The sequence below is a fragment of the Macaca nemestrina genome, chromosome 7 (genome assembly GCF_043159975.1).
Source record: "Macaca nemestrina isolate mMacNem1 chromosome 7, mMacNem.hap1, whole genome shotgun sequence".
NCBI classification, from domain to species: domain Eukaryota; kingdom Metazoa; phylum Chordata; class Mammalia; order Primates; family Cercopithecidae; genus Macaca; species Macaca nemestrina.
In genome coordinates this window covers 102,044,873-102,060,628 of record NC_092131.1, presented here as the reverse complement: position 1 = coordinate 102,060,628, position 15,756 = coordinate 102,044,873, and the positions used below count along the sequence as shown (strand labels likewise).

The 15,756-nt window shown below is 40.3% G+C and overlaps 1 protein-coding gene across 7 annotated transcripts in view; it reads left to right on the top strand.

The window, feature by feature from the left end:
* Positions 1–15,756, top strand: part of LOC105488323 (WD repeat domain 93) — a 52,053-nt gene that overhangs the window by 3,498 nt on the left and 32,799 nt on the right. For all 7 annotated transcript variants that reach the window (XR_011626158.1, XR_011626159.1, XM_071100686.1 and 4 more), the window contains exons 2-4: positions 6,216–6,557; positions 7,746–7,938; positions 10,362–10,426. Coding sequence is in view for 5 of the 7 variants with exons in the window: in XM_071100686.1 (XP_070956787.1) it covers positions 6,255–6,557; positions 7,746–7,938; positions 10,362–10,426 (561 nt within the window). In the remaining 2 variants the exon portion in view is untranslated. The remainder of the gene's footprint in view (positions 1–6,215; positions 6,558–7,745; positions 7,939–10,361; positions 10,427–15,756) is intronic.

The following is a 15,756-nucleotide window of genomic DNA, read 5'->3' as shown; positions in this document are numbered from 1 at the left end:
CAGTGACACTATCTCGGCTCACTGCAAGCTCCACCTCCCGGGTTCACACCATTCTCCTGCCTCAGCCTCCCAAGTAGCTGGGACTACAGGTGCCCACCACCATGCCCAGCTAATTTTTTGTATTTTTAGTAGAGACGGGGTTTCACCGTGTTAGCTAGGATGGTCTCGATCTCCTGACCTCGTGATCTGCCTGCCTTGGCCTCCCAAAGTGCTGGGATTACAGGCGTGAGCCACCATGCCCGGCCAGGTTATTTCTTTTTGAGAGTTTTGAGAGTTTTAAAAATACTCTACACGCAAGTAGTTTATTAGATAAGTGACTTGCACATATATTTTCTCCCAGTCTGAGGATTACCTTTTATTCTCTTAACAGTGTGTTTTGAAGAAATACAAGTTTATTTTCGAAAAGGTTTAAATGACCAGTTTGTTTTTTTTAGGTTATACTTTAATGTCATGTCTGGGAAATCTTTGTCTAAGTGAAGATTGCCAATGTTTTCTTCTAGAAGTTTTATAGTTTTCAGTTTTACATTTAGGTGTATGATTTTACTTTGAGTTAATGGTGCAAGGTATGGTGCAAAGTATGGATCAGCATTCATTTTTTTCCTATATAGATATCTAATTGCTCCAGCATTATTTGTTGAAAATAATATCCTTTTTCCACTGAATTGTCTTTGTGCCCATGTCAAAAATAAGTTCTCCATATATGTTTGCATCTAATTTAGGACTCCCTATTTGGTTTCATTGATCTATTTGTTTATTTTAATACCAATTCCACACTGTCTTGAATATTGTGGCTTTGTGATAAGTCTTGAAATTAGGTAGTGTTAGTCCTCCAATTATGAGTTGTAAAATTAGCTTCTTAATTTCTGGAAAAGAAAAAGCCACCTGGGATTATCATAGGGATTGTGTTGAATTTGTACATGAATTTGAAAAGAATTGACATTTTAACAAAATTGAGTCTTCCAATTCATAAATAAGGTATCACACTCTCCATTTATTTAGGTTGTCTTTAATTTCTGTCAGCAATATTTTGTGGTTTTCAGTATATGGGTGGGTGTTTTTTAGAGAAGGAGTTTCGCTGTATTGCCCAAACTAGAGTGCAGCAACATGATCATAGCTCACTGCAACCTTGAACTCCTGGACTCAAAGCAATCCTCCCACCCACCGCAGCCTGCTGAGTTGCTAGAATTACAGGAGCAAACCACCTTGCCTAGCCCAGTTACAGGTTTTATATATCTTTTGTCAGATTTATCCCTAAGTATTTCATGTTTTTGATATTGTCGTAAATAGTATTTTTATTTCAGTGTTTGGTTTGTTGTTGCCAGTACATGGAAATACAATCAGTTTTTGTATATTGAACTTGTATCCTACAACCTTGCTTTCCTCATTTATTATTTCTAGAAAATGTTTTTGTAGATTTCATCAGATGTCCTATATAAGCATATAATCTGGAGATAAGGCAGCTTTACATTTTTCTTTCCACTGATGAAATAGTTCCATAACTCCCAAAAAACTCGCTCATGCTGTCCATTTTTTTTTTTTTTTTTTTTTTTTTTTTTTTTTTTGAGACAGAGCCTCACTCCATCACCCAGACTAGAGTGCAATGGCACAATCTCAGCTCACTGCAACCTTTGCCTCCCAGGTTCAAGCAATTCTTGTGCCTCAGCCTCCTGAGTAGCTGGAATTACAGGCACACACCACCACACCCAGCTTATTTTTGTATTTTTAGTAGAGGTGGGGTTCACCATGTTGCCCAGGCTGGTCTTGAACTCCTGACCTCAAGTGTTCCACCCGCCTCGGCCCCCCAAAGTGTTCAGATTACAGACATGAGCCATCGCGCCCAGCCATGCTGTCCTTTTTGAATAACACCCTTCCCTGCTTATAGCTCGTGACAAACACTGATCTGTTCCCCATTACTCAGTTTGCATTTTTGAGAATGCTGTATAAATGGAATTACACTACATATAAATTTTGAGACTGGTTTATTTCACTCATCATAATGTCTTTGAGATTCATCCATATTGTTGTGTGGATTAATAGTTTTTTGCTTTTTATTAGTGATATGGATATACCACAGTTTGTTTATCCATTGATAAACCTGTTGAAGGACATTTGGATTGTTTATCATTTTTGACAATTATAAAGTAGAGCTGCCATAAACATTTGTGTAGAGGTTTTTGTGTGAACTTACATTGGTGGTGGCGGTTGTTGTCGTTGTTGTTGTTTTTGTTTGAGACAGGGCCTCGCTCTGTCACGCAGGCTGGAGTACAGTGGTGTGATCATGGCTCACTGCAGCTTTGACCTCCCTAGCTAAAGCAATCCTCCCACCTCAGCCTCCCAAGTAACTAGGACTATAGGTGCACATCACCACACCCAGCTAATTGACACCTTTATAATTTTTTTTTTTTTTTTTTTATACAGAGTCTCGCTCTGTCACCCAGGCTGGAGTGCAGTGACGCAATCTCGGCTCACTGCAAGCTCCACCTCCCAGGTTCACGCCGTTCTCCTGCCTCAGCCTCCCAAGTAGCTGGGACTACAGGCGCCTGCCACCACGCCCAGCTAATTTTTTTTTTTGTAATTTTAGTAGAGATGGGGTGTCACCATGTTAGCCAGGATGGTCTCGATCTCCTGACCTTGTGATCCACCCGCCTCGGCCTCCCAAAGTGCTGGGATTACAGGCGTGAACCACCACACCCGGCCCACCTTTATCATTATTAAATGAACTTCTTTATCGCAGGTATTATTCTTTGCTCTGAAATATACTGTGTCTGATATTAATGTAGTCACTCCAGCTTTCTTCTGACTAGTGTTAGCATAGTATACCTTTGTTCACCCTCTCAGTTTTGGCCTACTTGTGTCTTAATATTTAAGTGGGGTTTTTGTACACAGCATATATTGAGTCTTATCTATTCTGACAACTTCTATCATTTGATTGGAGTGTTTACATTTGATGTGATTATTGATATGGTTAGGTTTTGCTACTTTCTCTTTGTCCCATCTGTTCCTTGTTTCCTTTTTCCTCTTTTTTGCTTTTTTAAATTAAGTATTTAAATTAAGTATTTTTATGTGTTTTATCGCTTTTGTTGGCTATAACTCTTTATTTCCTTAGTGGTTAATTTAGGGTTTAGAGTATGCATCTTTAACCTAGCATAGCCTACCTTCAAGTGATATTAGTATACTTCCATTTCTCCACTCCTAGCCCTTGTATTATTATTGTCATACATTTTTCTTTACATATGTTATTAATCCTACACTACATTTTTATTTTTTGTTTAAGCATTTTAAATGTCTTTTAAAGATATTTAAATAATAAGAAAAATCTTTTAATTTACCTAATACATCCAGTGTTTTTCACTTCTTTATGTAAATTTCTATTTCCACCTGATACCGTTTTCTTTTATTTATTTAATTAATTAATTTGAAACAGGATCTCTGTCACCCAAGCTGGAGTGCAGTGACACTATCATGGCTCACTGCAGCCTTAACCTCTTGGGCTCAAGTGATCCTCCAAGCACATGCCACCATGCCTGGCTAATTAAAAAATTTTTTTTCTCCCTTTGTTGCCCAGGATGGTCTTGAACTTCAGGGCTCAAGTGATCCTCCCACTTCAGCCTCCCAAAGTTCTGGGATTATAGGCGGGAGTTACTATACCCTGTTCCTTTTCCTTTAGCCTAAAAGCCTTTCTTTTACATTATTTATTTTAATGCTAGTTTGTTGATGATTAATTCTTTTAATTTTTGTATGTCTAAAAAGGCTTTATTTCACTTTAATTTTCTGAAAAATATGTTTTCTGGATATAGAATACCAGAGTGACAAGTTTTTTTCTTTCAGTACTTTCAGATGTTGCTTCACTGTTTCTCACTTGCATGGTTTCCTTCAATAAGTCTGCTGTTATTTTTTACTTTGTTCCTTGGTACATGGCATGTCTTTCTTCTTCTGGCTGCTTTCAAATTTTGTCTTTATCCATAATTTTTATATAGTTTTTCTTCTCAAATCTGTGGGTTTATAGTTTTAATCAAATTTAGAAAATTTTTGTCCATTATTTCTACAATTTTTTTTTTTTTTCTGTTTCTTCCCTCTTTTGGGGATTTCAGTCACGCTTGTATTAGGCCACTTCAAATGACCTCACACCTCAGTTCTTCTCTTTTTTCAGTCTTTTTTCTTCTTTTGTTTCATTTTGTTTCTATTGCCGTGTCTTCAAGTTTGTTTCTATTTTGTTTCTATTGCTGTGTCTTCAAGTTTTCTTCTGCCCATCTAATTTGTTTTCCTCTGAAATCTTCATGTTAATCTAATCTGATGTATTTTTCATCTCAGACCTTACAGCTGTGTCTCTAAAAGCTCATACAGATATAGATATAACAGTTATAACTTTATAACTTTGTGGCAAAAGTTGTAACTGTTTTGTCTGCTAATTCTAATGTCTATATTGACTCTGGTTCAGCTTTAGTTGATCAATGTTTCTCTTTATTATGGCTTATATTTTCTTGCTTTTCTATAGCTCAAGTAATTTCTTTATTGGATCCTAGAACATTGCGAATTTTACTCCATTGAATGCTGGATATTTTTATATTCCTCTAAATATTCTTGAACTTTGTTCTGGGATGCAGAATGTTACTTAGACATAGTTTGATTATCTAACTTCTAAGATTTGATGGGTGATAACAGAGGAGCATTTATTCTAGGGCTAATTTTTCCCACTACCAAGGCAAGATTTTTCGGAATACTCTACATAATCCCTGTGAATTATGAGGCTTTCCAGTCTTGCTGGTGGAAATAGGCATTATTCTTGGCCCTTTGTGAGCTCAGCTTACTCTCCCCACTAATTAATTCAGTGGTTCTTTCCCCAGTGTCAGCTAGTGTCTTCATACTCACACATTGAAAGCATCACAAATGTACTCCAGCCAGTAAGCAAAGATGACGATGGCAGCGGGGTTTTTACAAGACTTCATGACCGTAGGCACTCATACAGTCCAAGACCCTACTCCACTATATATTAAGCACCTTAAAATGTATCCCATGTTCTACATTAAATATTTTTTTAAAAACTGTGACATATGAAAGGCTTTTTATATTGTACAATTTTGAGGTTTTTTTTTTTTTTTTTTTTTTGAGATGGGGTCTCACTCTGTTATCTAGGGTAGAATGCAGTGGCACAATCTTAGCTCACTGCAACCTCAAACTCCTGGGCTCAAGAGGTTCTCCCACCCCACCCTCCCAAGTAGCTGCAGATGCATACCACCATGCCCAGCCAATTTTTAAATTGTTTGTATAGATGGGATCTTGCTATGTTTCCCAAGCTAGTCTCCAACTCCTGGCCTCAAGCAATCCTCCCACCTTGGTCTCCTGAAGTGCTGGGATTTTGGGCATGAACCACCCCACAGGCCCTACAATTTTGAATTTTCTGAAGTAAAGATTACTCGTTCTCTTCTTGTAGACATGAACTTTATTTGTATACATATACAGACTTTCATATATTTATAAGTTGATATATACATATCTATGTGTGTGTATACACACACACACAGAGTGGAGATAATACACTGTAAATGTTTTTGTAAATATTTAATTATCATCCACAGGAGCAATAAGTATTTCATTCCCCAAATCTGTGGCGCAGATAGAAGTGGAATTTGATGGGTCTTATTTTGGTCAATTCTTTTTTTAATGTCTCAAACATTTCTGGAGGATCTTGAAAAATCTCATGGGCCCTGAGCACTGTGTCTGCAGAACTCCTGGGCAGCAGTAGTGGGAAAGGAGAAAAGGGAACAAATCAGTCGGGATTGGGAGTGCTTGAACTGCATCTGATTGGGGGTGAAGGAAAGAAAGGGAGGAGAGTTGTGGCTCACTGCCCACCTGGCTTGGGCACAGCCATCTGTAGAGAGAAAGGAATGAGGAGAAAGCATAAGTTGTAGGAGAGAGAGTGAATTGTATTTGGGACAGAAAGACATCCTCCCTCCTATCAACAAGGGTATCAAATTCCTCTTTCCTTCTTAGTACACATCATCTAGGGTTGGCCTGGAAAATACCGCCTCCTCTAATGTCCTTACTAATATGAAGAGCATATCCTAATAATGTGGTAATAGTCCTCTGGTAATTAAGGAAAATGCCAGTCTGTGGAATAAACAGTCCCTATTGGCTATTGTGCTAGAAAAGGGTGGTGTGCTATCTTCTCATTGTTTCCTTTTTTCCAGAATTCCTTTGTTTACTTCTCTTATCAGCTTTTCAGAGTTTCGTAGAGATTCCCAGTGCCACCTTCTATGATGTCATTCCCCAGAGGAAGTCAGACCCAGAAGATAAGGCACCCCATTGGTACACGAAAGGGACCATTGGAGGTGCCACCCCCAACAGAGGACTGGCCTAAAGACGATGAAGAGGATAATGTCCTTGTGGATCCAGATGAGGAGCTGGATTCCTTGCCTCAGCCTTATCGTATGATCAACAAACTGGTGAACCTTCTGTTTGACCAGTCTTGGGAAATTATTGAAGAAAGGAACGCACTGAGGGAAACTGAGAGCAGCCAGATCCAGCCCACTGTCTTCCCTCCACTTGGAGAAATCCAGGTATGGAGTAAGCAGTTGACCAGGAGTCCCTGTTTCTCAGTTGAGTGTTAATAAATGAAAGCCCCTGATCCAGGAAGGAATTCCTACCAGAAAGCTGCATTCAGTAAGTCAGTGCATGTCTGAAAGATTAGAAGCATGCTGATGTTGATTAAAATGATCTGGTAATTGCCTGGGGAAATATGGGGCATTCTGGTTAATTGAATATTATCCTTTTATATTCAGTGGTTGTTACTGAAAAAGCTTCTTTTTTTTTTTTCTCTGTCCCCCAGGCTGGAGTGCAGTGGCCGGATCTCAGCTCACTGCAAGCTCCGCCTCCCGGGTTTACGCCACTCTCCTGCCTCAGCCTCCCGAGTAGCTGGGACTACAGGCGCCCGCCACCTCGCCCGGCTAGTTTTTTGTATTTTTTAGTAGAGACAGGGTTTCACCGTGTTAGCCAGGATGGTCTCGATCTCCTGACCTCGTGATCCGCCCGTCTTGACCTCCCAAAGTGCTGGGATTACAGGCTTGAGCCACCGCACCCAGCGGAAAAATCTTCTTAATGTATTCATCTACTCTCTTGCTAGATGGCTAAGGATCTGCCAGTGCCTTGGCTACCGTTCTTCCCACAGTGCACTAGCTGAATAAAGTACAGGGCCTGTGGTCATGCCTAGTGTTGTGAATATGCATTTATTCTCAACTCCCTTGTTTTCTCTGTTCTCTTTGACCTAACAGTGAAATACTATGAATTTCTTGATGTTTAGGCAAGAGTTTTAGATGAGCACTATGTTTGGGAATATTGTTTTTTCGGGGTTTTTTTTTTGAGACAGTTTCCCTCTTGTTGCCCAGGCTGGAGTGCAATGGCATGATCTCGGCTCACTGTAACCTCCACCTCCCAGGTTCAAGCATTCTCCTACCTCAGCCTCCTAAGTAGCTGGGATTACAGGGATATGCCACCATACCCGGATAATTTTTGTATTTTTAGTAGAGATGGGGTTTCACCATGTTGGCCAGGCTGGTCTCAAACTCTTGACCTCATGTGATCTGCCCACCTTGGCCTCCGAAAGTTCTGGGATTACAGGCTTGAGCCACCACGCCCTGCCAGGAAATGTTATTATTATCTAGGAAGGGCCCCTGACTGTCTCTGAAAGCTAACTCCTATTGTTTGAAGATAGTGACAACTGAAAATAATATTTTTCCTTGTTTTCCCAGCTCAACAAAATGCCAAACTGTATGGCTGTGTCCCAAGACTATGTGTTTATTGGAGGAGCCAAAGGATTTGCAATTTATAATATCTACAATGCTAAACAAATATATGCATGGGAGAAGCTTAAGGTTGATGTCACTTCCATCTGGGCCACAGATTTGGGGAATGAAATACTTATTGCTCCTGTGGATGAAATGGGTATTGTTCTTCATCTTTCTTTTTAGCCTAATTTACAGGTACCTGTAGACTGTTCTCAGTTTAATCTCCTTTCGAGGTATGGGTGGGGCCAGGCATGGAGACTTCTCCCTGGTCATGTAATAGTAACTATACGTACAGAACAGGTATGGTGGGTCAGGTACTGTTCTACCATTCCACATGTGCTAGCCCATTTAATCCTCACGGCAGCCCTAGAGGGGAAGTACAATTTTTTATCCCTGTTCAGAAGAGGCAGCTGACTTAATGGAAGTTAAATAACTTACTTGAGGTAACATGGAAAGTCAGGCTTCAAACCAGGCAGTATGGCCCTGGAGTCCACACCCTTCCAGCACTCAGCAGTCCTCTCATACAAACCAGAGCTTGCTCTTTTTCCTTCAGCCTGAGGATGAACCAGGCCTCCATGGGGAGTATGGTATGGAAAACTGTAGACAGTGTCCTAGATAGGTGAGCTGTTACTCTTGGTTGCCCCCCAAAAGCTAGGCTCCCTCTAGCCTGTCCTTATGTTTGGGTGAAACAGACTGTTACCTGTGGATATGAGGAGCTTTCCTGCTTTGTGGAGGATGAGAAGGCAGATGTCAGCATTGGAAGTGAGTGAGGAGGCTGTGTCATATTGTGGCAGACAGAGTGGAAAGTGTCTGCTCACTTGGAGATCATCTGTGAAGGCATGCATCTCTCTAGACATCAGGCTCTGCTCAACCAGCACAGGCACACTGAAGAACTTTCTGCAGGGGAGTGACCTGACCAGACTGGCATTTAAGAAGGGCACTCTGGCAGGAGTTTGAAAAAGGCAAAATGAGAGGCAGAAAAACTATTGCAGTCATTGAGGAGAGAAAATTGTGAACAGCGGAACTAAGGCAGGGGCTGTTAAAATGAAAAGGAAGGCCAGGTGCAGTGGCTCATGCCTGTAATCCCAGCATTTTTGGAAGCCTAGGCATGTGGATCACTTGTGGTCAGGAGTTTGACACCAGCCTGGCCAACATGGTGAAACCCTGTCTCTACTAAAAATACAAAAAAAAAAAAAAAAAAAATTAGCCAGGCATGGTGGTGGGCGCCTGTAATCCCAGCTACTCGGGAGGCTGAGGCAGGAGAATTGCTTGAACTCAGGAGGCAGAGGTTCCAGTGAGCTGAGATTGCACCATTGCACTCCAGCAATGGTGACAAAATGAGACTCCAGCTCCAAAAAAAAAAAAAGAAAAAGTGTACTGTGGTTATGTAAGATGTTAACATTAAGGGAAACAAGACAAGGGATACAAAGAAACTCTACTATTTTTGCAACTTTTTATAAGTTTAAAATTAGTTCAAAATAAAAAGCTTAAAAAATGAAAGGAATATTTAATGGAGAAACTTAGGGAATGATGGAATATGCATATGGGTCAAGTAGTGGGAAAGTGTGCTGGGGGGCAGTGAAGAAGAATGCCTCCCCCTTTGTGCCTTAGATAACTGGGTGGATTATGATGCCATTTCTTGATAACAGTTATGGGAAAATAAGATTTCAGGGTTCTGTGAGTTGAAGAATTCCATTTGAACATGTGCAGACTTGAGGCATCTAGGGATATATCTCTGTGGGAATGTTGATACTCAGAAGGAGTTTGATGTAAAGATAGGATCACACATTTATCACACTATATTATACTAGTTGATTTCAAGTCTGTGTAGCCCTCAATATGATGAATCTGAAGGTAGACTGTCTTGGTGTCCCTAGCACATTTGTTAGCATGAATCTGATATCCCATGAATCTGTATTGGGTTGAGTTAGACGTTCACCTACAGTGGGCCAGATGCCTTTACAAGGTTATATTATAGTGTAGAAAGGCAAGTCATAAGTATGTGGGAGGCACCTCAAGAAAGAAGTAAGAAGTCATGATGGGTGATGTTTGTATACTGGAGCCATTAGGTTAAATGGGAATTAGATTAACATATTTACTTACTAATTCAACAAAATTAACTGCATGAGGAGCTTGTTGGGATTGAGAGGCAAGACAACATCCAACAGTGAGCTATGATCCTTTCCCTCAAAGAATCCATGAATTCTCAAGCGGAATACAGTACATTTGCAGCAAACAGTTGGATAATGATGTGAAGCAGTAAGGGATGGTATGCTCAGACAGATAGGAGTCAACAAGTGGATGGATGTAGCCCATGTCTTACAGGAGATGTCTGGGAGATGCTGGTGGAGTTGGGGTAGGTGGAGAGGACCCAGGAAGGAAAACAACCTGAACATTTCAAGTGAGGGGTGGAGGAAGACAGGGAGACCAAGAGCAGCATAGGCAGTGGAGGGGCTGGGAAGGAGGCCTAAGAATGAGCGAGCTCATCATGTTAAGTTCACAAAGTCAAATATAAAAAATTCCAGTTCCTCTTCAGCTCAATTGTCTGTCTTACATTCTCACTTATTTTTTCTGTTTCAGGTGTCATTAGACTCTTTTATTTTTATAAGGAAGGTCTTTACCTAGTCAAAGCCATCAATGAAGTGGTGAGTTCCTATTCTTTCACCATTAGCTGGGCCAAAAGCTGTAGCAAATTAAGTTTACTTTTAATATGGAAGCAATGATAGCTGGCCTAGATTAGAAAGAAATAGAGACTTCCTTGGCCAGAGAGCCTCCTCCAAAATATCCAATTAAAAGATCCCCCACCATCAAAGGGTGCATGCTGAATTCCTTGGATTTAGTTACCCTGTTGTCAAGAAAAGAAAATTAACAAAGGAACTCCAGATTTTTCTTTTGAGAATCAGACCAACATATCTAATAAGTACTTAAAAGTCCCTAAATGTCCTAGGCTGTTTCACATTCCCCATCCCTTGCCCATGCTGTTCCTTCTGCTTCAAATGCTCTCCTCATCTCCCTGCCTGCCTTTTCTCCCCACCAAAATTTCCCCCATTCTTCAAGACCAGCTCAAATACCTCCTCTAAGATACTTTCCCTTATATACCCAAGAGGAGCTGATCTCTTTCTGCTTTGTGCCACTGACAAAGAGAACATAATTTCTACCACAGTGTTTCCCACACCCTCTACCCTAATTTGTTCATACGACTGCTTCTCCTGAGGGAAGAGGACCTGTGTTATTTACCTTTTGAATCCCCTTTTCCCAGATCATTGCCTATAATACTGTAAGTTTTCAGAAATTATTTTTTAAATCAGTGAATTCCCAAAAGAGAGGGTGTTGCTCAGAGTATGTTTTTTTTTTCTTAAATAGAGACAGACTCTTGCCATGTTGTTGCCCAGCCTGGTCATGAACTCCTAGCCTCAGGTGATCCTCCTGCCTCAGCCTCCCAAAGTACTGGGATTACAGGTGTGAGTCATAGTAGACTTTTTATTATAATTTGTCTTCTAAGAAATACTATTGATGGGCACCAAGGCAATTCAGTGGGGGCCAAAAGAAAGTATTTTCAGCAAATAATGCTAAAACACTGGAAAAGCAAATATGGAAAAATGAACTTCAACTCTGCTTCACACTATACATAAAAATTAATTTGATAGGGATTTTAGATCTAAATGTAAAGGCTAAAAACATTTCTTCTTGAAAAAAAAAACACACACACACACAGAGGAATTTTTTTTTTTGCCACCTTGGGGCAGGCAGAGATTTCTTAGGACCATGAAAAGCACTAATCATAAAATAAAACATTAATATTGGACTTCATTCCTCACACCATATACAAAAAGTAACTCAAAATGGATCATATACCTGTATGTAAAACCTAAAACTATAAAACTTCTAGACTGAAACATACGAAGAAAGTGATCCTGGGTTAGGTAAATATATTTTAGCCACAATACCAAAAGCATGATCCATAAAAGAAAAGGTAAACTGGACTTTATCAAAATTTAAAACTTCTGTAAAAGATATTGTTAACAGAATGAAAATACAACCCATAGACTGGGAGAATTCATTGAAAATGACATATATGATAAGGGACTTGTAACTGGACTATATAAAGAACTCTCAAAACAAGGAAACGATGTAACTTTTTTTTTAATGGACAAAGGATTTGAAAATAATTCACCAAAGAAGATATATGGAAGGCAAATAAGATGCTCAAGATCATTAGTCATTAGGGAGGTGGAAATTAAAATCACAATGAGATATAATTACACATGTATTAGAATCCTCAAATTAAAAACACTCACCAAAAATAGGTCAGGCACGTTGGCTCATGCCTTTAATCCTAGCACTTTGGGAGGCAGGCAGGTGGATCACTTAAGGTCAGGAGTTTGAGACCACCCTAGACAACATGGTGAAACCCCATCTCTACTAAAAATACAAAACTTAGTTGAGCATGGTGGCAGGCATCTACATCCCAGCTCAGGAGGCTGAGACACGAGAATCATTTGAACCCGGAAGGCAGAGGTTGAAGTGAGCTGAGATTGCGCCGCTACACTCCAGCCTGGGTGACAGAGCAAGTCTGTTTCAAAACACACAGACACACACACACACAGACACAGACACACACACACACACACAAATAAAAAAAATAATAAAAGAAAAAAATAAAAAAAGGAAAATAAAAAATAAATAAAAACACTCACCATACCAAGTGTTGGCAAAGATATGCAACAATTGGAACTCTTCCTATGCCCTGCTGGTGGTAAAGTATAATAGTACAACCACTTTGGCAGTTCCTTCAAAAGTTAAACATGTACTTACCATGTGATCCAGCCATTCCACTCCTAAGTATTTACCCAGGAGAAATGAAAGTGTATGCCCATACCAAGGCTTGTACATGAATGTTCATTGCAGCTTTATTTGTAATAGCCAAAAACCGGAAACCATCCAAATGTCCATCAACAGGTGAATGGATAAGTAATTGTGGTATATCCATACAGTGGGATATACTATTCAATAAAAGGGAGTGAACTATTAATGCATATAACAACATGTATGAATTTCAAAATAATTATGTTAAGTGAAAGAAGTCAGATAAAAAATACATAACTGTATGGTTCCATTTTTATAAAACTGTAGAAAATGCAAACTAATCTAGTGATGGAAAGGTGATGGATATGTTCACTGTCTTGACTGTGGTGTTGGTTTCAAGAGGTACACATATGTCAAAACTTATCTAATTGTACACTTCAAACATGCTGTTATGTCATGATACCTCTAATAAAGCTGTTAAAAAATTTTAAATTTCTGCTCATCAAAAGATGCTATTAGAGTTCAGTCAGTAGCAGGAGCAGAGAGCAGACCCCAGAGAGCCCTGAACAGCCCCACCTCCACCTGGCCTAGTGACAGTCACACCCTGGAGGAGCTACAGCTGTCGCAGCTGGCCCCAGTCACCATCACCACAACCCTGAGCAAGGAGGCTGAGACCCAGCAGCTGCCAGTCCTCAGCAGTGCCCACATCCGTACCACAAAAAGTGGTTGCTAGGGTGGCTAGGACAAGAGGGTCATTGCAGTGAAAATTTCAGAAACAAATAATTCAATGTCAGGAATGGATATGGTTTCATCAACAGAAAGGACATCAAGGAGGTGTATTTGGACAGCAGACAGTCATAGAAGAATAACCCCAGGAAGTGCTTTCCCAGTGTAGTAGATGGAGTTTGAGGTTATTGAAGGGTATGGAGGTCGCAAATGTTACAGGCCCTAATTGCATTCCCATGCAAGGCAGTAGATCTGCAGCAGACTAACCATTATGAATGCTGTCTGCATCATAGGGCCAGTCCTCCACTCACTCACCAGCTGAATTATCAGAATAGTGAGAGTGGGGAAAGGACCAAGGGTCAGAGAGTGTTCCTGAAGGCCAGGCTCAACAGCTGGCCCAGGCATGGGTTTCTAGCTTGTGGCGACCCTGTGGGTACCCACGTTATTGTGGTGCACCACTATTGTGGCTGTGACAACCAGGTGCCCACCGTATTGCAGCCGTCCTTTGCAGGGAGAAGTGATGGAGGTGCTGACAACCAGGGTGCAGGAGAACAAGGTGGACCAGTGACACAATCCTAGACCACAATTCTCCAGGGCCCCTTCTCACCAAAGACAGCTTAGAGAGGTCAGCAATGAAGAGGAGAAGGAAAATCAAGATGAGACACAAGGTCAGCAACTGCAACTTCAGTTACAGGTGTAGGTGTCCATGAAATCCTAAACCCCAATGTGGCAGAGACAAAAGCAAGGGATCCACCAGCTGAGAATGCCTTGGCTCCTGAGGCTGGGCAAGGTGGGGGTGATTTATTTATTTATTTATTTATTTATTTTTTGCCTGTTAACCAGATAACCAGAACTAATTACATTATCAGTGCAGCATCTGGTTTTTAAAAAGCCAAACTACAAACTGTTAATAAAGGCCTTAAATAATAATAATAATAATAAATAGAATAAGAAAATATAAAAACAAGCCACAGACTGGGAGAAAGTATCAGTTTTTTGTTTTTTTTTTTTTTTTTTTTTTGAGACGGAGTCTCGCTCTGCCGCCCAGGCTGGAGTGCAGTGGCCGGATCTTAGCTCACTGCAAGCTCCGCCTCCCGGGTTCACGCCATTCTCCTGCCTCAGCCTCCCAAGTAGCTGGGACTACAGGCGCCCGCCACCGCGCCCGGCTAGTTTTTTGTATTTTTTAGTAGAGACGGGGTTTCACCGTGTTAGCCAGGATGGTCTTGATCTCCTGACCTCGTGATCCGCCCGTCTCGGCCTCCCAAAGTATCAGTTTTTTATATATCCTTTATATATATTTCTATATCCTTTAATGTATTTGTATCCAGAATATCCAAAGAACTCCAAATCAATAATAAAAAGATCCAATAAAAGATGGCAAAAGACTTAAACTGACATTTACAAAAGGAGACAGGGTTTCGCCCCATTGCCCAGACTGGTCTTGAACTCCTGGACCCAAGCAGTCCTCCCACCTTGACCTCCCGAAGTGCTGAGATTACAGGTGAGGTAGTTTCTTACAAAGTTAAACCTGTGATACATCAAGCCCATTGTTAGAAATTTACCCAAAAGAAATGAAAACATTTGTTCACAAAAAAATTTGTACAAGATGTTCTTAGCAGCTGTATTTGTAATTAAAAAAAAAAAAAAAAAACATAATCAAGGCCAGGTACAGTGGCTCATGCCTGTAATCCCAGTACTTTGGAAGGCTGAGGTGGGCGGATCATGAGGTTAGGAGAACAAGACCATCCTGGCTAACATGGTGAAACCCCATCTCTACTAAAAATACAAAAACTTAGCCGGGTGTGGTGGCACACACCTGTAGTCCCAGCTACTTGGGAGGCTGAGACAGGAGAATTGCTTGAACCCGGGAGGCAGAGATTGCAGTGAGCTGAGATTGCACCACTGCACTCCAGCCTGGATGACAGAGCGAGACTCCATCTCAAAACAAAAACAAAAAAAAACATAATTAGAGAACAAATAAAAATTTGTGGTAGACTAAGTCAATGGAACACTAATCAGCAATAATAAATAAGAAACAACTGATGATTAAAAACAACACAGCAGATGAAACTCAGAAACATCAAGTTGAATGACAGAAGCCAGACACAAAAGAGTACATTCTAATTATATGAAACTTAAGACCAGGTGAAATTTATCTGTGTTAGTGATGGAAAGCAGAACATTGGTTGCATATGGAAGTGTAATTGGCTCAAATAGGCATAAGGTAACTTTCTAGGATAATGGTAACGTCCTAAACTTTGACTGGGTATTAGTTACATGGATGTATAAGTTTGTCAAAACTCATCAAGTTATGCATTTAATACCTGTGCCTTTACCTATATTTAAATTTTATCTTTAAATAAACTCTCCTAAGAAAAAAAAATACTGGGAATGTCCCACAACTCATTTTATGAGACCAGCATAACTATGATATTCAAATTAT